Raw genomic sequence first — 26,840 nt, forward strand, 5'->3', positions numbered from 1 at the left:
ACTTTGAAGGGGGTGTCTCGGAAGGCACTAGGACACTAGACCCTAAAATCTTACCAATGTGGTCGGTCCTTGAAACTTCTTAGAGCTTCTCTTTCTCTCTGGAGCTCTTTTGTCTTACTAAGACCTTCAACAAATAGTTACTTTTTGCTTCTCTTGTCCAATTAGCATGATGTTATCAGTCTGGTGGATGGTGTCATGTTCTCAGGTGTTCAGCCACTTTGTCTCCTCAGAGGAGACATAACTAACATAACTTTGGATTGAGAATGTAACTATATGGCCCATGGAGGAGCTGCCCTAGGAGCACTGTGTCTGGCCCGGCTCCCATAAGCTTTAGCAGGATGTTAAATCGTGTGTGCTAGTAGTTTCTTAATTGATAAACTTACACTCCACATCCTTGGTCATGCACCCTCATCTCCAGGGCCATGCACAGTCTCTCAGCCCCTGCTGGTATGTGCTGGTTAGATTCTGAAACCCCTTTGAGATATTGTCCCTTTCCTTCCTTATCAGGCCCAGTACAGCTATGGCTTGGTTTCGCTGTTACTTAAGTCTGTGTATGGGCTTTGATACTGAGGGAAGGTGGGCGGAAAATCCGGGGAAAGTTCGTGTCTTGCTGAGGAAAAGCCTCTGCACTGTCTTCAAAATACAGGAGAAAGCTAGTCCTTAAGAAATCTGAGGACTCATGATTTTTGGTGTTATCAATCCCATTCCGTGTGTCATGGTTCCATCTCTCAACCAGGGCCCTGACCTTGGTGTAGAAAATACACATTGTTGAAGAGTTTAATGTTCTTTGGAGCTCTGCTACTCTTAATATTAAGTTCTAGTCCTGGTCCTCAACATTCTCTGTGTTCTCACTGCAGGAATTGAGCCTCCTCCAATGCTACCAAAAAGGCATTCTGGCTTTCACACTTAGCTACTAATTGTCAATTATCTTTTTATCTTTTTCTAGAGCATCAGTAAAGATTTGCAATTGTCACCTAACTCCTTTATCTTTATAATTATGAATTCCCACCATATTTTTCAAATGATTGACAGAACTAAGGCATTTCTTTCCACTGGTGTATGATCCAAGTTCACCACTGGTGAAGTTTGCACGATTGCCAGGGACTCTCTGTGCTCTACTTTCCAGAAGTAGTGAGGTATTCATTACTAGCCTGACAGCTTGCAAATCCCATCCACACTGACTTTCTTAGATCATTCCTGGCACCAAAGGTCACAGGTTGGTTTCCTTGAAAGCAAACTCTGAGATAAATATTAGCATGCTGGGGACTTAAGAAGTGCTATATCATTTCTTCAAGTGTGCTTTCTGTCTCACTATGTCTTGATCCTCCTTTTTGAACTCCAGTTACTCATACATTAGACCACTTGATATTGTCCTACAAGTCTCTAAGTCTATCTTCATTCTTTGAAAAATTCTTTGTGTTCTTCCCATTGCATAAATTCTATTAATCTTTTTTTTTTTGTAAATTTACTAATCATTTCTTCTGTAACCTATAATCTGATGCTTAGACTATCTAGTGAATTTTTCCCAAATATTGTACTTTTCAGTGTTAAAACTTACATGTTTTTTTGTCATTTTCATCTCTCTGCTGATATGCAGCAATCTCTGCTCATATTCTCTGTTCACTGATATAAATGTCCTTTATACCTTTAAATATACTTATATAATAACTGCTTTAAAGCTCTTTTGTCTTAATTCCAATATCTGCATTTTCTTGAGGTCTGTCTCTATATACTGGAGAATTTTCAACAGAGGAGTGATATACTCTGAAATAATGTTTTTAAAGTGCTATCCTGATTGCCATGTGGTAAATGGACCCAAGGGGTACAGAAATCAGTGAATAGGCACAGTTTATGAGGACAGTGCTATGGTCAGATGAGGAACTGTGGGTTCTGTCCAGCAGAAGTCCCACCAAGACGAGATGAATTACTCGAGACTCTGTTAAAAGTCAAGAGAGCAAGAGGGAGTCGGAGACCAACTCCTCGAACCTCTCAAACACTCTAATATTTATTGTGTACAATCAAAGAAAGGATCACAAACAATTGTGTCATGGAATGCAGGAGCTTAAGGAAAAACAGGATCGGGTATAGATCATAAAATCCACAATGAGTACAAAGACTTAATTTATCTTCAGGGCAGTCATGGAGGGAGGGGAACAAGGTACATTCTTCAGATATAAGAAGCTGATTACAAAACAGACCACCAGACCAGCCAGTTCCTTGTCTTGGGGGGTTATAGACTATCTAAACAGCAGAAAGCATGCGCAGCGTTTATAGCTGAGGGCATGGGTTGTTGCTTTGCAATGAGCGGAGTAAACCCTGAACTATGGACCTATGCTTAAAACAAGCCGTGTCCTGCGTTTATAGCAAGGGACACACAATGGCTTTGCCACTGCGGAAGCAGCCCTAAGCTAGAACCTCAACTATGCAAGCAAAGCATTGTCTCTGCTTTTTACGGCAAGAAGACAGGCGTGCAGATGCACAGGTGCCTGCTAGCAAAGCACATCTGTTTTTCTTAAAGGTCACAAGTGGCTGGGGTCTATTACAATTTATTAATCCAATCATGGGCTCCTATAGGAACCATGGCAGTTTGGTCTTCTGTGGTGGCACTGGTATGGATGAGATGGTTTGGATTCTGACCATCAGGTCTTATTGATAGATTGGAGGGGGAGACAAAGAGGAAAAAAGGATAAGCTCATGGTTATTGTAGTTAGAAACTAAAATGGAGTTGCCACTTGCTTACATGTTAACACAGACGGAGAATGTGTGGGGAGGATGCAAAACCAAATTAAATGTGAGAAATCTGTTAGATATCCAAGTAGAGATACCGAATAGGCACTTATGTATGAGTCTGGCATTCAGGAGTGAGGTCTCGCATGACCTAAGTTTGGAAGTCAAAGGTCTAGGGGTGGTATTTAAAGCCATGGATCTTGAAAAAGAGGTGAGAGCTAATCCCTGGTGTACGCAAATGTTTAGAAGTCCGGGAAATGAGAAGTCAGAAAAGAACCTGAAAATGAAGGAGAAAAAGAAATAAAAGAGAATGGTTTTCAAGAGATAAAGTTAAGAATATGATTCAACATGAAAGAAGTGATGAGCCTGTCAAATGTTGCTGCTAATTAGGGGAGTAAGAAATAAGCCTTTGTTGTATTAATCCACTGAGATTTTGAAGTTTGTTTCTGCAGTGCATTAACATATTCATCATACTAAATAAACTAACTTCTTGAATTGCTTGGAATTTAAAGTCTGAAAGTAAGTGCTTAACTTTGACTAGTAAATCTCCTGAGAGTCCTATATGAGATCACTTCGGGCATTTTATTTGTAATGATTTTGTCAGGATATGTTCTACTTGTTAGAATACCTGCTTATGAATTCTTATTCACTGACTGTAACGACATGTATAAAACTTAATACTCTAATAACTTGATTAATAATAGTCTAAAAAGAAGATTAATTCATTAGAGAAAATGTGCACTCATGGCCCTTTTCTAGCATATTGATGCACTGCTTGACACACTTGGTACTCAATAAAGGTGAATGTGCCCATCAAAGACCTATTTTATTATTGCTATATGATGTGCTATTACCACAGAGACAGCACTATTAAATGGCCAAAGGCCAATCTCAGGTAGTACAATGGATACGGAAATTGATTTCTTTACTGAAAGTCGGAAACCTACTTAAAAAATCTGAGAGTGGATTAAGTGTGTTGACTCAAGGCCAACAGGAAAGACTGCCAATGGCAGAGGTATTTGTTGAGGGGGCCTGAGGTCCAGACCAGTTTCCTATCTCCAACCTGCTCTGTCCCAGAAGGGAGAGAGGGGAGAAGGCACACTTTTGTAATTAGTCCACTTAGAATAGGTACTTTTCGTAATCAGCCCAGAGGAAGTACCTTTTTCTTATCAGCACAGATTTGAACATCATAAAGAAGACTTCGCAATGGAGTGATATCTGCAAAAATAACATTCGGTCTCATGGGTTCAGACTACAGTCCTCCCCCACCCACTGCCACCTTCAGCTCTTTAAAATTTTTTTGAAAAAATTTTTTTCAATTTAAATTTTTTAAAGTGACGTATAGTGGATTTAGTTTTAAGTGGGATGACAGAGTATGATGAGAAGCCAGAAAACAGACTATTTTCAGTAGCTTGGGTTAAAGTGAGCAATAAAGGGCAAAGGATGGTCTTAGCATTACTTTAAAGCAGTGATTCTCAACTGGGGGCAGATTTGTTCCCTGAGGGATATCTGGTAATGGCTGGACGCGTTTTTGTTATTGCCACGATTAGGGCAGTACGGGGTGATACTGGCATCTAGTTAAGCAGAGGCTAGGGATGCTGTTAAACAGCCTACAAATAAGCAAGACGGGCCCCTTGAAAAAGTAGTATCCATTCCAAATGTCAGCAATGCCAAATGAGAAACCCTTCCTTTTTTTTTTTTTTTCCTAAAAAGAGAAAACCCCTAATATCTAAAATCTAATTCTGTTTAGATTCATCAGCCTCCTTCCCAGGACCTGACATTTAAGGAAACTTTGTTCAAAATGGATACTTTTCTAATTCAAGCTAATTATAGTACCTTACAGTGCTAATAACTCAGAAAATTATTTTATTTGAAGGTGATTGCTTTTACTCGGCTTAAACACAGTAACCTCGGTTTGAATATAAAGTCCTGCTTTTTAGTCTTAAACCCCTTTATATTTTGCAATTCCCACTCCAAGTTCTCCCGGAAACTGGGTTGAGATAAAGAGAGACTAAGATTTCAACTCCACGACTATGTTCCATCGGACTGGAAAAAAACGGAAATACCGCGTCCTGGATGGCCCTCCTAAGGAAGCATTGACTCCCGCCGCTCTTACGGTGTCTCTCAGCCTATCCTACTGGTTTTAAGATTAATGCTGCCATCCTCAAGGACTGCATGCCCCTGGACGAGGCCAACAGGTAACGCGTCCCAGCAGATTCAGCCGGGCAGCCCCCTTTCCCCAAGCACAACCCCACAGTCCCGGAGAACAGCGCTCGACGGTGGGCGGACCGGGGTGGAAGGCGGGCCACAGTCCACCTCTGAGGACCCGAGCACCTCAGCTAGGTAGAGGGCACGCAAGGAGACCAGGCTCCCCGCGACCCCGCCGAGTCGCGGCGGGAGGGGCCGCGCGCCACCGGAAGGCTGGAAGGGGCGGTCCGGGCGGCGGGCGCAGGCGCTCGCCCGCGCGCCGGGGCCCCAGCACCCGGCCCTCCCCGGCGGTCCGCCCTCCGCCGGGGCTGGGGGAGGGCGCGCCAGCCGCGGCCGCCAGGGCCCGCCCCCTCGCCTCCCCGAGCGGGCGGCGGGCGGCGGGCGGCGCGGGGAGGCGGGGCCGCGGCGGCCGGCCGTGTCTGCGCCTCGCGGCCTCGGAGCTGGCAGACGCTCCGGGAACATGGCGGCGGCGGAGCCGGCGGTGCCGGCGCTCCCCGGCGGCGGCGGCGGCGGCAGCGGCGGCGGCGCGGGGGCGCCGTCGGGCACCGTCCCGGTGCTCTTCTGCTTCTCGGTCTTCGCGCGGCCCTCGGCTGTGCCGCATGGCGCGGGCTACGAGCTGCTCATCCAGAAGTTCCTCAGCCTGTACGGCGACCAGATCGACATGCACCGCAAATTCGTGGTGCAGCTCTTCGCGGAGGAGTGGGGCCAGTACGTGGACCTGCCCAAGGGCTTCGCGGTGAGCGAGCGCTGCAAGGTGCGCCTCGTGCCGCTGCAGATCCAGGTGGGTCCCGCGGGAGGGCCGTGCGCCCCACCGCTGCTCCCGGTCCCGGTGCGTCCCCGTCCCCGCCGCGCTCCTCAGGTGCCCCGCGGCGGCGGGCCCTGCGCGCCCCGCCGGCTTGGAAGGGCCGCGTCGCTGTCGCCAGCCTCGGGGACGGCCGAGCGAAGGTGCCTGTCCGAAGGTGACGGTCACCGGCTGTCCTCGGCCGAGAACGGGGCGTGGGCCTCCCTGCTCGTGGCGGCTCGCGCGAACGCCCCCACGTGTGTGGTCCTCAGCCGCCCGCATCCGCTTTGTGTGCCAGGAGCGAGCCCCAGCCTCCTGCGTAACCGAAGGGCTGTGCGGTGTAGCTGTGTTTTTAATTTGGGGTGATGCAGAACTGGGGAAAAGAGATTGTGGGGAGCGTTGGCCTTAGGGTTTGTTCCCCGATTTGTGTTTACCACTTGCGGAAGCGCAAACTTTAGGTGTCAGATCCATCCTCCCTTCTCCTCCCCAGCTTTCGGCTCTTTGATCGTGAGCCTTTCCTAACCGTGAGTCAAGTAAGAATTTGTTTAGCCTCTTCCTAGTAACTGCTGAATCTGTTGATTACATATACATCTCTTACGTTGCAAAAGTCATTTGACTCAGGACTGCAGTACCTTCTTAAATACCCAACTTTGGCCCGACCATTGTTTCCTGGTCGTGCAGGCTGAAAAAGTTGTTATACCTGAGGATTATTTTATACCTTTAAAATTTTTTTAAAAAGGCATTCTCTTACACTACGCAGATCTGCTTCCCGTGTTCTTTTTACGCTCAGAGGATTCCCTGGAGAATTTTATGTATTTGAAAAGCAAGAACAAAAGGTATATTTTAGGTACTACACCATAACGTTTTTTTTCTTTTCTTTTTTTTTAGAGAAACCGATAAGCCGTTTCTTTGGAAGACCAAACTGAAATGTGGGTCTCGGGCTTAGAAAACATTTTAGTATTTTAGTGTCATCTTCTGAGGATTATTCTCTAGTTTGCTTGTTTTTTTTTTCAGTCGTAGTTGGCCACGGAATTGGTTTTGTTTATCACCCCAGCACCCAGGCCAGAAGCTTCCAAAGTAGGTACTTTAACCTGGATAAAGTTCTTTTGTTCGGAGGACGAAGGCTGGGGATTCCACGGTCAACCCTTGGAGTCAGATGGTGTCTGATACCGTAGAAGTTGCCCTGTTGTCGGGAGAATTGTGGTTTATAGGTGTTTACTACTCCCCATTTTTATGTCTTTCGGAGCTTTCATGGCTGACACCTCTCTGCAGCCTTCCCTGTCAGTCTGTTTAGATTATTGCTGCCAAAATTTGGAAGAAGTTGGATGCACATTTTACAAATCCATTAATAAAGGCGAGGATCCAAATGCTAACTGAAGAGGTCTGGAGCTTTACTGAGGATGCAGGCTTCTTTGTGATGCATTTCCTGTAGTGGTTGGGAGGGTGGGTGGGCTGTTACCTAGTAAGATGTTATGCCAAACTGTCACCCCTTCAAAGCCAAGTCTTTAAGGCCTTTTTTCCCCCAAGATAGAATTTTTTGTTTGGAAAAATTAAAGGTCTGTGTAACAACTCTTTTTAATCAGACGTTTTAGAAATTAATAATGTATATGTATATACCTGAAATGTCTTGTACGTTCTCAGAAGACATTACATAATTCAAGTAACATGTAACTTTTGAAATATTTTGCTTGGCATAGAAGATAAAATGTAGTTAATTTCTTGTGATGATGTTTGAAGTAATAATTATAATAAGAGCACTCCTCTGATCCATCCTTTAAAAAAATCTTATCTTCTTTCACTAAATAGTCCAAGAATCCTTAAGTAACTGTTATATGATACTTTATATATTATAAAGTATTTAAAAATATTTTTCTTTTATATTATTTTAGTGTCACAATAGTTTGACTTCTTCAGTTAGATGCCTCCCCCAGCTTAAAAATAGATAATGTGGAAAGGTATACACACACACACACACACACACACACACACATATCCCCATACCTATTCTGATGTCTTGTTTATATGAGAAGATACGTGTGTGTATGTGCACACACATGTGTGTGTATATGTGTATGTATGCTCTCAGAAGAGAAAGGAAGAGATTTCTTTTCATGACCATTTTACTATATTTTTGGAACCCAGCTGTATAATGCTAGAGGCATGGACGTTTTATGACTAGACCAGAACATAGAGTTCGTTCCACAAACATTTGAGTGGCAGCTGTAAGTACCTGGCACAGAGGATGTAAACATGGATAAGACCCAAGTCTTGTTCATTACCTAATAATCTAACTCTTTATTCTGCAGAAGAGCAGAACATGGAGGAAATTGTCTGAGGTGCTGCGGTGATAGTGATAGAGCTAGCGGGGCACGCGAAGGTTCTCTCCTGCGCTGACCATGTAGAATTCGTGTTCTCATTCCATGCTCAATGAAAATACCAAGCAGAATGCAAAACAAACCACAGACTTGAGCTTGTAACATCGTTTGTTCTGACGCTGTTCATTGTTTCTTTGGAACAGATGCCTGTCACTTAGGAAGACTCGAAGTGGCCGTCAGTGAGGCCATGCTCTGGGGACGACAGGCCCCTTCTCCCAGAGGCAGGGATAAAAACCATAAGTTTGGTCACATGCCGTCCACGGCTTCAGTAATGTTACTTGTTACTTCTCCAAAAGTAGGCCTTAGAGCGTTGGTGGCCCTGCTCACATACCTATATTCTAGAATGTTCTTAATTTACATTGGGACTTGAGTTTGCTGCCATGCTCGTTCTGACCGCTGTTGCTATTCACTGTAAAACACTGTCCATGCTGGTGATTGGTTAGCAGCCCTGTGGGGTCTGATCTTTAAGACCCCACTGCCAGTGTTAGGCTGTGGTAACGTTGTAGTGTCTTCTCTTCTGCAATATTCTGTCAGTGGCTGCGTGTCTGCTGATGGCTCAGGTAGCTGAGGACAGTTCACGTTTCAGGCACGGCTTATGTGTCTTCTGCTTTGTCACAGTGCTTGAGGTCTGAGGAGTTTTGAGACACAGGGGAAGAAATGTAAATGAGAGGATTATACAGTGGGAATTTAGATCGTTTTGATGACTTACAAGTGTGACTTTCTCAAAAGGTATTTCCCAAGTTATAACTAATGGAAAATTCAACCCTGGAATCTCATGTAAATTTGGTGTCACACCACCAGGTATTTTTCTAGCTTGTCACCAGGGAAGACAGAGCCCAAGTAGAGGAGAAAGAAGTGGATGTGGTAAGAATGACACTCCGGAGAGGATTTTACTTGAGTGTGGAGTGGGGGGGGGTGCTCTGGCAGCTTTGTGTGGGCAGAAGGTAAGGGCTTCCCTGGGAAGGTTACTTTGACCTTTCCCTGAGATGGTTAATTGGGAAGGGGTTCTGTTCCAGCTTTCACTTTCTTGGAGGTTTATTACTACCACTATTATTTTAAACAGAGGCATGGACATTTTATAGCTACAAGAGACACCGGAGTTCGTGATGGGAAGGGAGACAAGGCAGGGTTTGGAAAGAGGAGGGAGAGGAATGGTTTCCCCTTGGGCTTGCTTGTTGCAAGGTGGTGATTTGATTATAGGACCTTTCCCCAGGGAGCAGGTTCATGAGCTGACGCTTAGAAGCTCTGGAGTAGAGAAGCAGGCCAGACCTGCCTTGGGAGGCAGGCAGTGTCAGAGCAGCTGGTTCCTGAGGGTTTCATGTTGTCTCCTCCTGACTTTTTAAAAATTAAACATTCCAAATTACCGCCCAGAGCATGGTACACTTTTTGCCCCTTGTGGATACAAAAGAGGCTACTGTAAATAAGCTATGTTCGAGAGTGGGAGCTGTGATCTGTGGTTGGAATTTTTTTTTTTCTTTCGTTTAGTTAGCCAAGGGAAATCTAGTGTCCATTCAGATGTCACTGTGTTCCTGGGATCTTGCCAGTGTCACCTTCACCTCAGCCTGCCGTGCAATCTAAAGAGGTCCCCAGTCCTCAGCACCAAAATGGGTGGAGATAGCTGGCCTCCCTTGGCCCGTTAGAAAGCTCATACTTTAACTGCTAAGCTTGTAATATTAATGCTTGTGACATGAGTGCTTACAGTAGGTGAGTATGTTGTAAAATAAGAGTGAAATAAATATTCTCTTGCAGCCTGGATTAAGAAGCTCCAGACCTAATTAGTCAGGAACAGATCATGTAATTGTAAGTGTTTCGGTGATATTTGGAAATCCACTTTATGAATCATTTCTTAAGTCTACAGACTATGTTAATATAACAGGTTAGGGAATATCCGTATTTCTATTTAGATATTGGCTTCTTAAGGGATCTTAGCTGTAAATGGTATTGTAACCTCATTATAGAAACCTGTGCTGAAGTTCAGAGTGTACTGTATGTTTCCTAGAGGAGGCATCGCACAGTGGTTATTGATTGATTACATGAAGCGGATTTAATCTTTGAAACAGCCCTATGAGGTAGATACTGTTTCTGTTGCTTTGTTACAGATTCAGGAACTGCTGTTTGGAGATGTTAATGATTTGCTTCATCTCATGTAATTGAAGTGAGTGGCATTGAGATTTGGACTCAGATTCCTGTGCCCAGGGGCTGTGCTGGGTAGGCTCCCTTGTAACCTAGGAGAGTCCTATCACGGAACTCTGTGTTAAGGGAGTCAGTATCGGAACAAGGCCTTACTGGTCACACTTCCTTGGGTCCGCTTCTCAGTGAAGTAACGATACCTTGTGTCGCCTTCTGGAGCCTCTCCCAGGCAGATTGCACCTCTGTTGTGACTGTGACAGACCACCAAATTTCTGAAAACATCACATTTACGACTCCAAACTTTGTTCCTCAAGGTACACGGTATACTCACTGTGGTCCTTCGCTTGGGTGTTGCTGCAACAGAGTGCCACAGACAGAGTGGCTTATACAACAGAAACTTACTTCTCGCAGTTCTGGAGGCTGGAGATCGCCTTTGGCTCCTTCTGAGGGCTGTGAGGGAGAGTCGTTCCACGGCCCTCTCCTGGCCGCCGGGGTCTGCCGGCCATCTCTGGTGTCGCTTGGCTTGTAGACACACCATTCTCCTCTCTGCTTTCATGTTCACAGGGCCTTCTCTGTGTCCAAATTTCCCCCCTTTTCAAGGACGCCGGTCATGCTGGATTAGGCACCCACTCTACTCCAGTATGACCTCATCTTAACTAAGTATGTTTTCAGTGACTGTTGCCAAATAAGGCCACTTTCCGAGGCGGTTAGGGATTTAACATGAATTTTGGAGCACACAGCTCAACATGCAGCACTCACCATGCATTACTGGCGTGCAGAGAACAGGACCAGCGTACCGTGTCTCACTGAGCGAGGCCGGCCACCCTGTCCGCGCCTGTCCTGAGTAACTGGGGACCAAGCAGGGGAGGAGCAGGTTCCCTGCAGATGGAGCAGCCGTGGTCAGAAAATGGTCAGGGCGCGTGTGGTGGTGAAGGATGGGAAGTACTGTAAATACTGGTGATGGTAATAATGGGACTTGGGGGTGAAAAGTCTTCTGAATATGAAATCTAAGGTCAAATCCCAGCTATGACAGTTCTAAAGAAAGTGGACAAGTGTTTGTATTTGAAACTGGTCTCTTAAATTCTTGCTTGAGGAAGCCGTTGGCTGTGATCAGCTTTTTGTATTGAAATATGGACACTGAAATCTGTATTTTTATGTATATGGAGGAGGGATATGTATATAGGTAGATACATACATGTATGAAGGTGCACGTATATACGTATTTATTTTTACACGTGGTTTCTTCGTACTTCTTGAATGTGTGTTGACCTGTAATTGCTCTACTTGCTTGTGACGGCATTTGGTCAAGTCCATTTTTAATTTGCTGTCTTGCAGTTGCAGCACGCCTGAGGATGAGCAGCACTTTTAGTTATCTGCAAGGCTTTGGTTTAAGACAAATTTCTGAGTCACATTAAGAAGTCCCTGAATTATGGAGTCGGTATATAATTTAACAACAGCTATTGAAATTCATGTGGATTTTGGGTGTATGGGGGGGGTTGGTTGGACATGATTAGAGTTTTTCAGTGGGTTTTTTGTTTGTTTGTTTTGTTTTTCTTCTGTTTTTTGGTAGCCTCAAATCCTCCTTTCTGTCCTGTAAAATACAAAGGTTATTTATGAAGTAGCATCTTTTCCCTCAACTACCACAGCATAGGGAGACCATTTTTTTAAAATAAGCTTTTCATTTTAGAATAGTGTTAGATTTACAGCAAAGTTGCACAGACAGTATAGAGACTTCCTGTGTACCTGTACCTGGCTCCCCTCTTGCTAACGTCTTAAGTCACTGTGGCTCACTTTGTCACTGCATTCCCATTAGCTGAGCTCCACACTCAGATTTCACTAGCTTTTCCCCAGTGCCCTTTTTCTGTTCCAGGGTCCCATTCAGGATGCAGATTACCTTTAGTTGTCATGTCTCCTTAGACTCTTCTGGGCTATGACAGTTCGTCAGAGTCTCATTGTTTTTGATGACCTTGACAGTTTTGAGAAGTACTGATTAGATATTTTGGTAGAATGGACCTCAAGTTTTGGTTTTTCTGATGTCTTCCTCATGCTTAGGCTGGGGTTGTGGCATTCTGAGGGGAAGATGGTGAAGGTCATTCTCATCACGGTCAAGGCTACATTCTACCCACAGGACTTCTTTGATTACCTTAATCTTGATCACCTGCATAAAGTAGGCAGGTTTTTTTTCACTGTACGGTTACCCTCCCCCCTGTACTCTGCTCTGAGGAAGCAGGCCATCTTCCAGGGGATGTCATCTCCTGAAGAGAAGACTTTCTAGGCATTTGTGATTTGCTAAATTATAACCAGTCATCTCTGCATTTAAAAAAAAAAAAGCTTCACCCCTTTAGCTGTATGGTTTCTTTCTTTCTTTAACTGAAGCCTTACTCATGATGAGTTCCTGGGTTAGAAAGGCTTTGCAGGGTGGTGAGGATTTCAGGGCTGCGTTTTCTGACTCCTCGGTCTGTCTAATATGACATCACACATCTGGTGTGGTCCCCTGCCCAGAACAGATACCTCACAGCTGAAATGAGGTGTAGGGAAGCACCAGGTAACGGGAACCCCAGGAAACCCCAGCTCTGAATAATCTAGGATTTCTGGGTAGATAAGGCCTTATTCCTTTAAACATCTCAATGTTGAATATCTTGATCATTTTATATGGTCATCCTGAAATACTACATAGCTTCATGTTTTTGTAATGAGTGTGATAAGGTGACGTTGTCCGAGTTTATGACCTGCAGACAGCTTGTTACTCCTTCATGGGAGTCGGGACTGTCGTTGACTTTTGATCTGCTCGTATTGTATTCTTATTCTCTTCTCCGTCAGCTGTCGTTTCTTGCTGCTGTCAGTTTGCCTCTCCAGCAGTTTCCTTTCTGATTTGCTCTTTGTAACCTTCTGTGAATTTAGAGCCCAGACAACCAAACTTGCTAGTCCTGTGTACACAGAGTTATCAGAACAGCGGAGATGAGATCTGAGCGTGGGGAGCTCAGCAGGTGGAAATGTGAGTGTGCTGGTTATGGTGCGACTGCCCAGAGTTTAGTTTTGCTTCCTTGCTGGTTTTCCCCTGGGGCAGAACGGCAAGATTGCCAAGTTGCATCACAGTTGTTTGAAAAGGGGCAGTTGTAGGTAAACTGCTTTTCACAGCGTGCCCTGAACACATTCTAGGTGACTACGGACCCATGGGCCAAATGCATAAAAACAATACATATAGATTTTGAGCCAGGATTTAATGTTTACTGAGAATTTAAGATACATAGTCATAAGTAGTGATTGGTTTTCAACATAGTTCCTGAAGTGCTTATGTATACATCATACTTACTGCTTTTGAAAGTGACCATATGGAAGCATAATACTTGTATTAAAATTTTAAGTAACGTAGCAACCGAAGGTGGAATACATAATTTAAGATGCTTGAATATTTATTTTAAACATACTTTGTTGGCAGTGTAGGAAAACCCTCTCCATAGTGTTAGGATTACAGATGGCACTCCCATTCTGACGAGACCGTGGTGTTGGACTGCATGTGGTTAATCAGCGCACGTTTGTAGAGGAGATTAAGGTGCCAGAGTCCTTCAGACCAGGACAAAGATAAATAAAGGGCAGACTAACTGGAACAGTCATGTTGTTAAAAGATTCCTTTTAATGTTTCAGTGAATTCCCATTCTAATTGTTTCTTGAGAGGATGCCTTGTGCAGAGGTACTAAGGCAGAGTCTAGGGCCGGGCTGGTGGTCAAGGCACCACCATGGAATCAGGACTCAGATTCCTCTGGAAAATTATGAGTAGTTATTTTCTGTGGGTGGTTTTAGAGAGAACAAAACAAATTAGAGGGGAGGTTAAAGGGGTGGCTATTAAGAGTAGTGGTGTAGGTTCATTCAGAATCAGACCGCATCCTGATGGAACTTCCTCTAGTTTGAGAAGGGAGAAAGAAAAGCACTATGGAGTTTGAAGAACCCAGTGAGATTAAATTCTTGTATTTAACAGTGATTTTCACTTTTTGGTAGATCCTTATTGGGCCCAAGTTGTTAGAATAGACTAACTCCAGCAATTTATGTGAAGCTTGGATCTAATTCCCAGCTCTCCTTGACTTAATTCGTTGACTTTCCCAATTGTGATAAATACGTGTAAGAATGCAGATTCAGCCTTATGTCTGTCCATTTCACAGTGGTGATGTGCTTGGCATCATTTTATTGCATTTCTTTGAACTCTAAGAAGTTATTCTTGAGAGTAAGAGCTTAATATTTCTGTGTTGATGATAGCATTAATTCTGGATTTGTTTCTGTTTTTTAAATTTCATGTTTTGGACAGTAGGAATTCTAGATTTGTTTCTGTTTTTCTAGTCACTGCTACAGATTATTTTAAATTTTACTGTTTGTACTTGTGAGCAATGCCATCATCAAAGTTAGGTTTTTACTATTTCAACATTTTTTTCTGAATTATAAAAGTAATACATACTTTTAAACAATATTTGGGAAATGTTTTTAAATAGCATCTGAAAAATAAGAGAAAGGTATTATGAAAAAATATTACCAGCATCCCTAACTGTATAACCACTTGTTACTATTTTCCTATATTTGCTCCTACTTTTTTTGTCATATTTTTACATAACCGATACATTATTAAACTGTGTTCTGTTTTTAAAATTAACATAGATTATCAGCATTTCTTAGATGATACAAATTCTTTGAAAACATGTATATTATTTAAATTGGCAAAAATGTTTGTCAGTGAATGTGTTAAAATTTGTGAAATCATTTTTTGTATTGCGGGCTCTTGGTTTATTTCTAATTTTCACCATTAAAAGCAATTCAGTGAATGTCTTTGGGGATAATTTTTTTCCTGTTATTCATATCATTTCTTTTGAATAATAGTTGTAGCTATTGACTTAATGGGTCAAACAGTAGAAATGTTTTTCTCTCTTTACTGACCTCTGCTGAAAATAAATGTCACTGTATAACGAGTGCTAAATCATTCTTTTTTCTTTTTTCCTCAGCTCACTACCCTGGGAAATCTTACACCTTCAAGCACTGTGTTTTTCTGCTGTGATATGCAGGAAAGGTTCAGACCAGCCATTAAGTATTTTGGAGATATTATTAGTGTGGGACAGAGATTGGTATGCTTGTTTGTTTATTTTTTTCCAATTTGCATGATATAGTTTCATACACATACATATGTATATTGCTAATTATCTTTGTGGGTTTTTTTTTCCCCCCACAGTTGCAGGGGGCCCGGATTTTAGGAATTCCAGTTATTGTAACAGAACAGTACCCTAAAGGTCTTGGAAGCACTGTTCAAGAAATTGATTTAACAGGTGTAAAACTGGTACTTCCAAAGACCAAGTTTTCAATGGTATTGCCAGAAGTGGAAGCAGCATTAGCAGAGATTCCTGGAGTCAGGAGTGTTGTGTTGTTTGGAGTAGAAGTAAGTACCTCTTGCTATGTTTTGCACACAATATTGTTTGTAGAAAACTTGTTATTTCCAGAATGTAATTTCGTATGCAGATGACCGTGTCAGTAATAATGGTGGGAAATAGCCACCATTTATTAAGTGTTGACTATTTGCATTGCGCTGATCTAAATACTTTATATCACTTCGTCGAACTCTCACAGCAATCCTCTGAGCTAGATACTTTTGGTCTCAGCATGTTATAGATTAGCAAACTAAAACCCAGATGCTATATATGTCTTCCCCAAGGTCATATGGCTAGCTCAGGAAAGGAGCTGCACGCGGACCTGATTGATTCTTGTGCCTTTACTTTGAACCACTATACTTTTGGAACACATTTTCTTTCACTGAAGGCATTGTGTTCATGTAGGATTTCACCTTGGTCCAATTTTTTAGAAAAACCTTAGAAGTCATGTAGTTCATTGTCATTCACGTTTGAATCATGTACATATTTTTTTTAAAGGAAAAAAATACTCGTGGATTCCTAATGCTGATTGAAGTGATTTTTGTTTGGTTTATTTTTTTTGCACATGTATAAATAGAGTATAAGTATTTAATCATAGCTTTTAAATAGCTTTTGAACTAAAATTTGTAAATTGTGAAAAAAACTAAAAACAATGAAATCCAAGTAGTAATGTTAATTTAAGATACCTATGATGTTTTGATAGTAGGTTTTAGTTTTCTTTTTTTTTCCAATTTTTTAAATCATTTTTTTCCCTTCCAGTTTGGTTGAGCTGTCATTGACATACACTGTATACTTTTTGGGGGGAGGCACTGGGGATTGAACCCAGGACCTTGTGCTTGGTACGCACTCTACCACTGAGCTATATCCTCCCCACCGATGGTAGGTTTTATAGTAGTAAGTTTTACTAGGAGAAAGACATAGCCTCAAGTTTAAATGTATGTAAAATATTTCTGTATTTTGACTTAAATAATGACAATATAAAGGAAGCTCGTTTGCATAAATATGCCATGCCGAGTGCTGTTGCTGACTTTTGTGCTTTTCTTGCTTGTTCATCATTATTAGACCTCATGCCTAATCACCGTCATCTTTAGCAGTCCTTCACTGCTAATTTTAATGAGTTGTCAGTTGATAATTCTCCATAGTTCTCTGGCCATGTGAAGATAAGGTTGGCATCGTGGCATTATTAAAATCTGCTTTCGTTGGTTGTATAATCCACTTATCGTTGGAACATGTTTTTGCTCTTTATTCTCTGCTAATGAATTGTTTCAAGGTAGTACTTACAGAGATGGAATCTGTATAATGCGTTTGCTGGTGATGTGTACCGGGTATTTTTTGCCTGTGTTACAGGTTATTTTTAACCTGTCCTACCTTCAGTACTGGGTGCCTTGTAACGACTCAGTTCCCCCACCACTGTCTCTGCCTGCAGTACTACAGACTCATCCTTTGTGCTAGGCACTCGGTGTGAATACAAAAATAAACTCAACTGCGAGTGGCACCCAGACCAGGTGGGAGCAGTCGGCCGTATGAAGGTCCTCCAGATGACACAGATGAAAATCTTTTAAAAAAAATCCTCTCAGGGCTCTAAGACTGCGCTCAAGGTTCCCAGTTCAAAGAGCACTGATGTAATCCAGTTCCTGACTTTGGAGAGGAACCCAGGGCCAGAGATGCCGTTTATGCTCGACATCACTAGTGAGTTAGAGGCGAGACCAGATGTCGGACAAGGTCATCAGACCTGTAGTGCCCTTCCTGCTTTTCCATGTTATTGCACATTTGGCAGATATTTTTAGTTTACCACATTATTACATACGATCTTTCGCTTTCCTTCTAGACTCACGTGTGCATCCAACAAACAGCTCTGGAGCTAGTTGGCCGAGGGATTGAGGTTCATATTGTTGCTGATGCCACGTCATCGAGAAGCATGATGGACAGGATGTTTGCTCTTGAGGTAATTGTCCTGCTGTAAAAGAAATCATTTACCACGTTCTCCAGATAAATGTGAAGGGTATTGAATATGTAGCAGCAGTGAAAGATGTACCTCTTAAATTTCAGCTTGGTCTGACGATTTCAGACTCACTGGTTGCAGAGTCTCTACTCTGCACCGACCGACCTCTGGGGTCTCACCACTGTATCCTGTTTTATATCTTCTCTGTCTTTGCAACCAGATTTCTAGTGATGCCAAACGCTCCTTTACATCTTTTGTCATAACTTTGCTATAGTTTTACACATGGACTAAGAGGTATTCCAGAAAGCTTAACCTGAACTATTTAGAGATTTGCAAATTAAAAACGGTCTAGTTAGGCTTAACTCAGCCAAGATCTAGCCAAAACCTAAGGCGTGGTGGGCCTAGGCCTAGTTCAGCCTTAACGTTCGCTTCAGACTTGCATTTCTGGGACTAGGAGGTGAGTCACTGACTGTGGGCACCGCACGTGCAGTGTTCCCTGACTGTCTAGGCTGGAGTGTCAAGACGGACCCTGGAGTCAGGGGGTTGTGATTTTCATCCACTTTGCGTAACAGTAGTCTTCCTTAAACATCTCCTACTCCAAAACTGTTGAAACACAAACTACCATGTCATCCTTTGAAACCTCCCCTCCACGTGATGGATCTCTCTCTTTCATGTTTCGTTCTAATTCTAATTCTATAATCGTTTTAGAGTAATGTAGGTCTGGATTGAATTGCTGGGTTTTCAACTGGTGAATGAACATGGAAATTATAGATTTTTTTGGAGACCTCCAGTGTTCCATGCACAAGCTGACCTATTAGCCACTTTCTCGATAGCATTGCTGTCATCTCTTTAGCCTAAAATGTTCCTGGGGTGGGGAGTTGGGCAAATAAGAAAGAGAGGAAAGAAAGAAGGTGAAGTCAATGGGCAGGGCCGACGCAGAAGCAGGTGGGCAGCTGGCAGCGGCAGTAGTTTTAAGGCCCTGGTTGCACATCCCTTCTCTTATTCCTGAAGAAGTGAGTCCTATTTTGGGACTGTAGGTGGAGATGGTTTTATTTCTTTTGCTCAGCTATTTTCAAGTTTATTTGAACTGTTGGGTCCTCTGGTTAGTTAGGTACGAAGTGTTGCTTCTTCCCATGTAAGCAAAGCTCTTCCGGCTATCCTTATAGTCATGAGCTATCAGCCTCCATTTTTCAAATCTCTTTGGTAATCTTGGTTTAAACACTGCCACTGTCAGATCCATGTCACCTCGGCAAGCAGCGCTTTTCCTGTGAGTGACCTTTATGGTATTGCTGAGGCCCTGTGTTTCCAAGGAAATGAAAAGCCAAAAATGTACAAAACCAAAAATCTTTGCTTGTGAAGAGATTTCAAGAACTTCTGTGCTGCATTCATTTAAGTTTTTTAGCCATGTCCTTATGCCATTTACTACAGAAATTTTTGATTGTTGGCAGTTCTGTCTTCTAACAAAACTCAGAATAAAAAGTCAGTCATTTACCCTCTGAACCTTATTCTTTTAGAGGTAGCCTGTCATCTCACCAACTAGGAGTCCAGACCAGGCAGGGATAACAGGGGTTTCAGTACAGGTTCTGGCATTTTGTAAATTTGTGTCCTTAGATAGATTATCTAATGTCTGTGCCTCAGATTTCTCATTGGTGATGTGAAATAAAATACATATTTTACCGGTAAGACAAGAAAAATTTAAACATGAAAAAGTTTTCGCTGCCCGTTGGCCTCCTCTCTCCCTCCGCTGTGCACTGTGTCTGCATAAAGCTTCCACCAGACCTCCCCTGTCGGCAGCCACACCTGCTCAGCCATAGAGCAACATTCTCCTACCGTCAACCAGACAGCTCCTTAGAAGATAGCATTCCTTCGTGATCTTTAAGGGGCCACAGTATCACTTAGATCTGGATTGTGTAACCTGTCAATGATACATCATTTAATCAACAGCCCTCTGTCTCAAAAAACTTACATAACTGTGCTTTGACTTCTAATAGGTGAAGCTATTCCCAGAGCTTTCCGTGGGGCTGCACTTGGGTTATAATCCTCAGTTTGGCTCGAATAAAATTTTCCATTTCTTTCTTCTATCAACTGATTACTTTTTCATCAGCCGTGAAATAGAAATAATAATAGTCACTACGTGGGAGGATTTTTGTGAGGATTAAATGAAATAATGTCGATAACACTTAGTGCAGTGACATACACGGTAAGCACTCAGCTATTAGCCGTTGGCTTTTATTTCACTGTAGCTCTGATTTGTTGCTGTCTTCATGAGGTTTGTCTGGTTAGACAGGTCTGCGCATCTGTTAGCTTCCAAGGCCCAGAAGGGATGAGTCCTGAGAAGTTGTGAGGAGGGAAGGAAAGAATATGGTCTGGGGTGGATGGGGAAGAGCCTGCAGCAGCCGGCATCGCCTGGGGTTAAAGTGCAGAGGTGGAGAGGGAGGAGGAACCAGGTCGGGTGGTGATTGGCGGAGATGTGCCACGTGTCGGGTTTCTCCTCTCAGCCTTCATTTGCTCTGGAGGCGTTTCAGTTAGTCCCTAAATCCTTGGGAGAAATGTGAAGGCTTTTCTTTTATTCTGTGACTGTGAAAGTGGAGTAGCAGCCCGCCAGCTCCCCTCTCCCCATCCCTGCAGACACGCCCACGTCGGATAACTCCTGACACCCCGCCCCACCCCCACTGCAGTGCCTGTTACACTGAGGACGTTCGTAGCTGCCAAAGTCAGAGACGTCTCTGCCAGGATCTGCGGTGTGTGCTTTCTTCCACAGGACTTTTTGAGCACCTACGCTCTTTCAGGCATTCTTCTTGCAACGTACAACTGCAGAGTAAATGTGAAGTAAAATAGAATGAAAGCCTGTCGATGTCCTTGTCCTTCTGGGGAGTTGGGTTTAGGCTTTTTGCCCCTGCCCTCCCTGAGGCTGTCATGGCTTTGTGCTCTTGCATTTTCAGGTTTGTGGGTCAGAGTAACCTTTCTTTCCCTTGGCCTAGTTGGACTGGTTTTGCAAGCGTAAGGGAGGAACTCGGGAAGCCTACTGAGCCATGAACCCATTAGCATTAAACAGCTGGAGTTTTAATGGGCCCTTTTGAAGCCGGGAAGTAAAGTGAGCTTGGTGCCGGCGCTGCAGGTGTCCCCTAGCTCAGGGTGGTGGGCGGGGGCCTGCTGGGGTCCAGAAAGGGGCCCGCTGTTCCCTTCCTGCTCAGGTACCCTCTCAGCCTGGGGCTTGGCAGGCGCCGAGGGAAGGTCTGTGAGCCCGATGTGGAAGCTCTGCATTCTTAGCAAAGGCGTGAACCGCACCTTCCCCCGACGCAGCTTCTTGGCTTGCTGAGTTTTGAATTCAGTCAGTATTGGCCATATCTGAGTCCGGAGCGAAGTCATTCTGTGCAGGTTTCAGTTTACTGAGGCGCGTTTCTGTGCCTCGAGCATCCCAGCTTGCCCCTTCAGGGCTGTAGGGGCTCAGCCTCCCCGAGGACTGTTGGCTCAGGCTGGACCCAGCTCTGGTCAGCAGAGCACTGTGGAAAGCTGGCTGTCGTATTTCTTCCTCAGTCCTGGGAGTGGTTTTCTGTCCTTCCTGCCTCTCCAGGGAACTAGAAAGATTACTGAGAACTGACCTTGTGAGCACTGTGGAGTGTATAAAGCACTGTCACAGACATGTGATTCAGGCTCGCGCTGAATCACTGGCAGCCCGTTGAGTCAACAGGGAGCAGTGAGGCCGGCAGGGCAGCCGGCTGGTGAAGGGCTTGCGTGACTGGACATCCACCCAGCTAAGCTCCAGCTGGTCTGACATTTATTCCCCACCCCTCCGTCTGAACCAGGCACACAGTCCTTTGAGATTCCTCAGGGTTTTGATACGATAGTCAGGAGTTGACTGAAAAGCAAGGAGGAGGAAATTGGTCTCCAGAAGGCTCTGTCCCAGCGTACAGGACACTAGCAGCCCTGCTTCCTCTTTCCGGTGTCACTTTCTGCTTGTTTTTTTCATTTCTCAAGACTTCTGGTCAGCTGCTCTGCACACTCCTGTACGGGCGGTTGGAGGCCAAGCTTGCTTTCTGATGAGTAGGCTGTGGCTCAGACTCCCTTCCACTCATAAAAAGGAGGGGTCTGCCAGGGGGAGGGTTGGGCCTGCGGACCCACAGCCACCTGAAGGGTTTACTCTCACTGCGACGGATGCCCTGGCTTTTCCGGTGACTCTTTCTTCATGACGGGCCTGCTCTGGGTCTTTTCCTCCGACTTGCACAGGACTTGTCTCACCACCTCATCTTCAACGGCTCTTCCACTGGGTGCTCCTTGAGACAACAGTTGGCCTGTTTTTTTCCCGAGGGTTTCTGTTAATAAGTACATGCAGAAAATGAGTCTCTGCCCTAGAATCTCTTCTCCTCCCCCCCACCCCCGCTTTTCTCCGCTTTCTCTTCTTTGCCCTCCGCCCTCCCTTTTTCCTCTTCCTCCCTCCTCTGCACTCACCCCCGCCAAGATTTCTGTCCTTAGCTGTATTATGATTACTCAGGAGCAATTTAGCAAGGACATTCTTTGACTTGTCAGTGAAACTCTCTGCAGCCTTAAATTTTATATTCTTGTTTAGTGATTCTAAACTGATGGTGGCAACGGTGGTGGTTCCATTATCAGCCGGGGGGCCGTTCTTAAACCTCACATGAGGCTCCTCTAGTGCCCGCATTTCTCACTTGTGGGACGGCATGCACATTTTATGTCAGATATTTGGAGACAGAAAAAAAAGAAATGAAGAATCATTGTACAGTCCTTAGCTTTGTTTTCACGTCTGTCCCTGGCACATAGAAGTCATAATATTGGCTCCCTGTTTTCTTTTACTTGTTTCTAGTCCTTACTGCTAAGACTGAGAATTATCATGATGGGTTTGTGGCTTGGCTAGTTTGAGATCTCTGCTCATCCCTGAATTTGATGGTGTGGCTGAAGACCATGGTTTTGACAGAGGACACTAACTCTTGTCTCCTGGCATGCTTTTTGCTGTTTTAATACAATGTTCTTTCTCATGGGTATTTCCTGATTTGTCTTTATCCTTTTTTTTTTTTAAGCGTCTTGCTCGAACTGGGATCATAGTGACCACAAGTGAGGCTGTTCTGCTGCAGCTGGTGGCTGACAAAGACCATCCAAAATTCAAGGAGATTCAGAATCTGATTAAGGCGAGTGCTCCAGAGTCGGGGCTGCTTTCCAAAGTGTAAGATGTTTGAAGGACCGGTATGCTCCTCACCATCAGGGGACAGGGCTGTAAGCTCTTGTCTCCACTAGAATTAAAACGTTAAATAAAAAATTGGCTCCTTTTTTGCGCCTCTTAGTAAAACTTAACCGTTAGACCATTTGGGTACCAGCATTTAGTTACAAACGTCAAAGGCTTCAGGTGCTGCTTGTCTTCTTTTTATGTTCATGTGCTTTTATTTATTAAAACAGTTATAATGGAGGTGCCTGTTTTGTCTAAACCATATACAGTGATCATACTTTCAAAAGTGCACATTCTTGTGAAGTTTTCTTAACTTGTGCATAGTGGAGACAAAGATCTACCAGTACTGGTTTGACTTTCGTATTATTGTAAGATTATATGTTATAATTTAATGTGGATTCAGTGCTTTTACTTTACAGGTTGATTGAAATAGGATTATTATATGAGAAGTTAAAAGCAGGGCTCTGGATCGTGTTACCCCTTCCCTCACAATGCAGTCAACTTATTCACTGAGTAAGTTGCCTTGATTTAACCAGATGAAGTTATGTTGAATAATTATATAATTTCTTACTTATGCTAATTTTCTTATTCTGGTCACCATCACTGATTTTCTATTAATGTTCTCTTTTTTAGCTGAATCTTTTACCTAGAAAGATTTGTTGGGCCATTGCTCGTTTTAATTTTGCTGTTTTAACAGATGGGATGAATTGCAGTGTCATATAATTGGTGGAGGGCTGTTTTAAGATCTTTGAAATATTCCTTTAGCTGAATACCTTTACAGTTATCTTGAATACGTCTTCTGATACGCACAAGATTTATGAAAAGATAAAGGCTGGATAAAATGTAGTTTTAAGAAACCCATATTCTTGTCTGATATTTTTTCCACCTACCCTCCAATTGTTAATGCAAAAAGCCTCAGTATGATTTGGTAGCATTCATTTTGTAGTCATTACTGCCCTTCAATAAATTTATTTTCATTAAATACTTATAATAGGGTTTTAAAACTTCTTTTTAAACATTATGTGAAATATGGAACATGGCTGTCTTTTATATTAAAGTAATTAAAGAAAATGTATCATGTGGATGAATTTATTTCGCCCCCCACGTCATGGCTCTTTGAAGACTGTTCTAGGGATGCTGCTATTGGTTGAAAGGCATAAACTTTTTGACATTTGTAGTCTTGCAACTCATGAGAATTTTCAAAGACAGAAGGAGGCAAATGGATTGTACTGAAGGATCTTCTTCATTTAAGAGCAGTAGAAATGTGTATTTTGTCAGTGGTAACAACCAACCAAGCGTTCTTCTTATCAGTATATTTAAATATTTTTTTCCAGCTGACTTGTGTGTCAAAAAAAGAAGAATCAGAGATTTTTCAAGTTTTTAATATGTTTAACCTAGTGTTTCTCAGTTTCTAATATGAATGCAGGTCACCTGGGGTTCTTGTTAATTTGCTGACTTGATTCAATTGGTGTGGGTTCTGTGCCTGATATTTCTCATTTCCAAAAGAAAGGCAGTTTCCACCAGGGCTAGCTGCTTGGAAGGGATGATATCTTGAGTAGCAAGGATTTAACTAACATCACCTGTTTTCCTCCATGGTGCCCAGGCCCTTCGTTTACACAGCTGAAAGAATTCAGTGACCTTGAATCAGTTTCTTATGGCTACCGTAACAAATTACCATGAACACTGTGGTTTAAAACATCACAAGTTTATTATCTTGCAGTTCAGTAAGTTGCAAATCTGAAATGGGTCTCACTGGGCTAAGATCTGTCTTTCCCACTAGATTCTAAGTTCCTAGAGGGTAGGACCTGTGCATTTATTCTATATTCACTCTGGAAACTGATTTTGAGAACCTACGAAGTTCTAAACATTGTACTGTGTGCTGAGTATAGAAAGATGCCCCTAGGAGGCTTAGAGTCTGGTACAAAATCAGATATATCGTGACCTCTCAGTAAATGTGAATTGAATTATGTCAAAGGTTCAGGAATGTCAGTACAACATTAAAGTTCAGAGAAGTATACTTGTGAAGTCTGCCTTCTCCCCATTTTTTGCAGATCATGCAAAACAAGGTGACAAGGTCTTTATTATTATAGGAAACCTGAATTGATTTTAATACATTATGCTTTGAATTTGGAAGTGCCTATAATTTTGTAGGATAACAAAATTCTTTTTAACTGATGGGAATAAGGACCTTGAGGACGTAAGCAAAAGAATATTCCAGCGTGTTGAATTGCGGGGGTGGGTTTCACTCACTGAAACGCTGAAACATCTGCAGAAGCTTTATCTAAAGTTAAAAGTAAAAAAGGTGATAACCTATTCTAACCAGGAAACCCAATACCCTGTCACGTCCATTTAAATACCACGTTTCTCTGATTAGGAGGAGTATTTTCTCTTTTAAAAAGTTGGTATTTGGGTCAAAATGACTGTAGATCTGGGTGGACCTTTAAAGATCATGATCTCAAAGGTCCGTTTCAGCTGTGAAATTCTAAAACGGTTTTATTTTACAAGTGTGGCTAGTGAGGCCCAGAGACAGCTGCTGTTTGTCAAGTTGCAGAGGTGACGGAAGGCACAGCAGGAGAACTGGATGACTCGACACACTGACGTGTGTGTGCTTCCAGACGTGAGTAGATAACGCCGAAAATTATCAGAAGGGAGGGGGAAGAGCCAGAGAGACGACCCATTTTGGAATCTGCAGATCAGTATACTGTCTTGTTTTGTTTTGAATTCACTTGTATATTTTATTTCTTTATTTTCTCACTGAAGTATAGTCAGTTTACAGTATTGTGTTAATTTCTGGTGTATAGCATAACGTTTCAGTCATATGTGTGCGTGCGTGTATTCGTTTTCATATCCTTTGTCACTGTGGGTTACTATAAGATACCGAATCTGGGTCCCTGTCAGCACCCTCTTTTACGTGAGCGGAGCGGAAGGGCTATTCCCAGCGTGGGGAGCTCTCCCTGTGCCGCGCCGCCATCCACGTAGTCGTACTTCTTTCCAGATGGTCTTCTAAATAATTCGGGAGAACGGCTGATAATATGAAAACTACCGTTATTTTTCACTGTGAAATAACTACAGATCGGTGTTCTGACATCACTAATGCTTCCTTATTCCTCCACAGAGCACTGTTGTCACTGTTTAACTCGTGATTAAAACATTTAAAAATCACTAGGCCACGTAATGAGATCTAGCAATTACCTAGATATGATTGAAATGGATTTTTCAAATAATTGTTGTTGGCTTTTAGAATTCTTACTCTGAGTGACGTTGATTTTCTTTAAATCTGAATAGCAGACATCTTATCAAAGTTTATTTTTAGGAGAGATTAAAGTTCAAAATGGTGGTCAAGGAAAATAACCTTTTAATTCCTATTCAAGAGATTTCAGTCCTGGTTTGCCTGTTGTAGGAAACAGAATTCCGAAGTGGGCCCTGGGGGTCCCACTCTGATGCTCACGTGTCTCCCATTTGGGCAGACACCAGTCTCTGTTCAGCTGTAAAGGGTTTGCTCAGGTGGTTACGGCTTCAGATCGGTTCACTTTAAGGTGGGAAGATTGCCTTTGTGTTCCTGATCTAAACCAGGTGAGCTTTTAAAAAGGACCAGGCTCGTCGTGGCAGAAGGGATTCGGCTCGGCGTGTGAGAGGGATTCCACCCGAGGGAGGTTCTCTGCTGCTGCCTCTGAAGGTGGGGGGACCAGCAAGGAAACAGGGACCTAAGCTGCGCAAGCATGAGGAGCTCAATTTGACAAACAGCCTGCCTGAGTTTGGAAGCAGATTCTTCCCCAGAGCCAGCAGGTAGGAGTGTGGTCTGTTGGTGCCTTGATTTCCACCCTGAGCAGGGCGTGCAGCCTTGATGCGCTGGGACTGCTGACCTGCAGAACCGGGGGGTAAGACGTTACTCTTGTTTGAAGCTGCTAAGTTAGTGGTCATTTGGTACACAGCAGTAGAAAACTAATACAGTGTTTTTGGTGGTGGGTTTTTTTGTTTGTTTGTTTGTTTGTTTTTTTTGATTTGCAGTCATGTTTATAAGAAGGGAGGAAGGAAATAAGTGGGATGCCATCAAGAGAATGTATTTTACATTCCCCTTAGCTTCTGTTTATTTCCA

At 43.3% G+C, this 26,840-nt stretch overlaps 1 protein-coding gene across 1 annotated transcript; it reads left to right on the forward strand.

The window, feature by feature from the left end:
• Positions 1-5,318: 5,318 nt before the first annotated feature.
• On the forward strand, positions 5,319-23,735 carry ISOC1 (isochorismatase domain containing 1). The gene is made up of 5 exons (XM_032476643.1): positions 5,319-5,716; positions 15,207-15,326; positions 15,431-15,634; positions 17,452-17,568; positions 22,602-23,735. Exons 1-5 carry the CDS (start codon positions 5,396-5,398, stop codon positions 22,746-22,748), a joined length of 909 nt encoding a protein of 302 aa, XP_032332534.1. The 5' UTR covers positions 5,319-5,395; the 3' UTR covers positions 22,749-23,735.
• The last annotated feature ends 3,105 nt before the right edge of the window (positions 23,736-26,840 follow it).

This window comes from Camelus ferus, chromosome 3 (genome assembly GCF_009834535.1).
Source record: "Camelus ferus isolate YT-003-E chromosome 3, BCGSAC_Cfer_1.0, whole genome shotgun sequence".
NCBI classification, from domain to species: domain Eukaryota; kingdom Metazoa; phylum Chordata; class Mammalia; order Artiodactyla; family Camelidae; genus Camelus; species Camelus ferus.

Excerpts from the sequence above, each read along its gene's own strand:
- ISOC1 (XM_032476643.1), top strand. The coding sequence starts at position 5,396 with ATGGCGGCGGCGGAGCCGGCGGTGCCGGCGCTCCCCGGCGGCGGCGGC. Across the intron at positions 5,717-15,206 it reads TCGTGCCGCTGCAGATCCAG|CTCACTACCCTGGGAAATCT; the intron begins GTGGGTCCCGCG and ends TTTTTTCCTCAG. Across the intron at positions 15,635-17,451 it reads TTGTGTTGTTTGGAGTAGAA|ACTCACGTGTGCATCCAACA; the intron begins GTAAGTACCTCT and ends CTTTCCTTCTAG.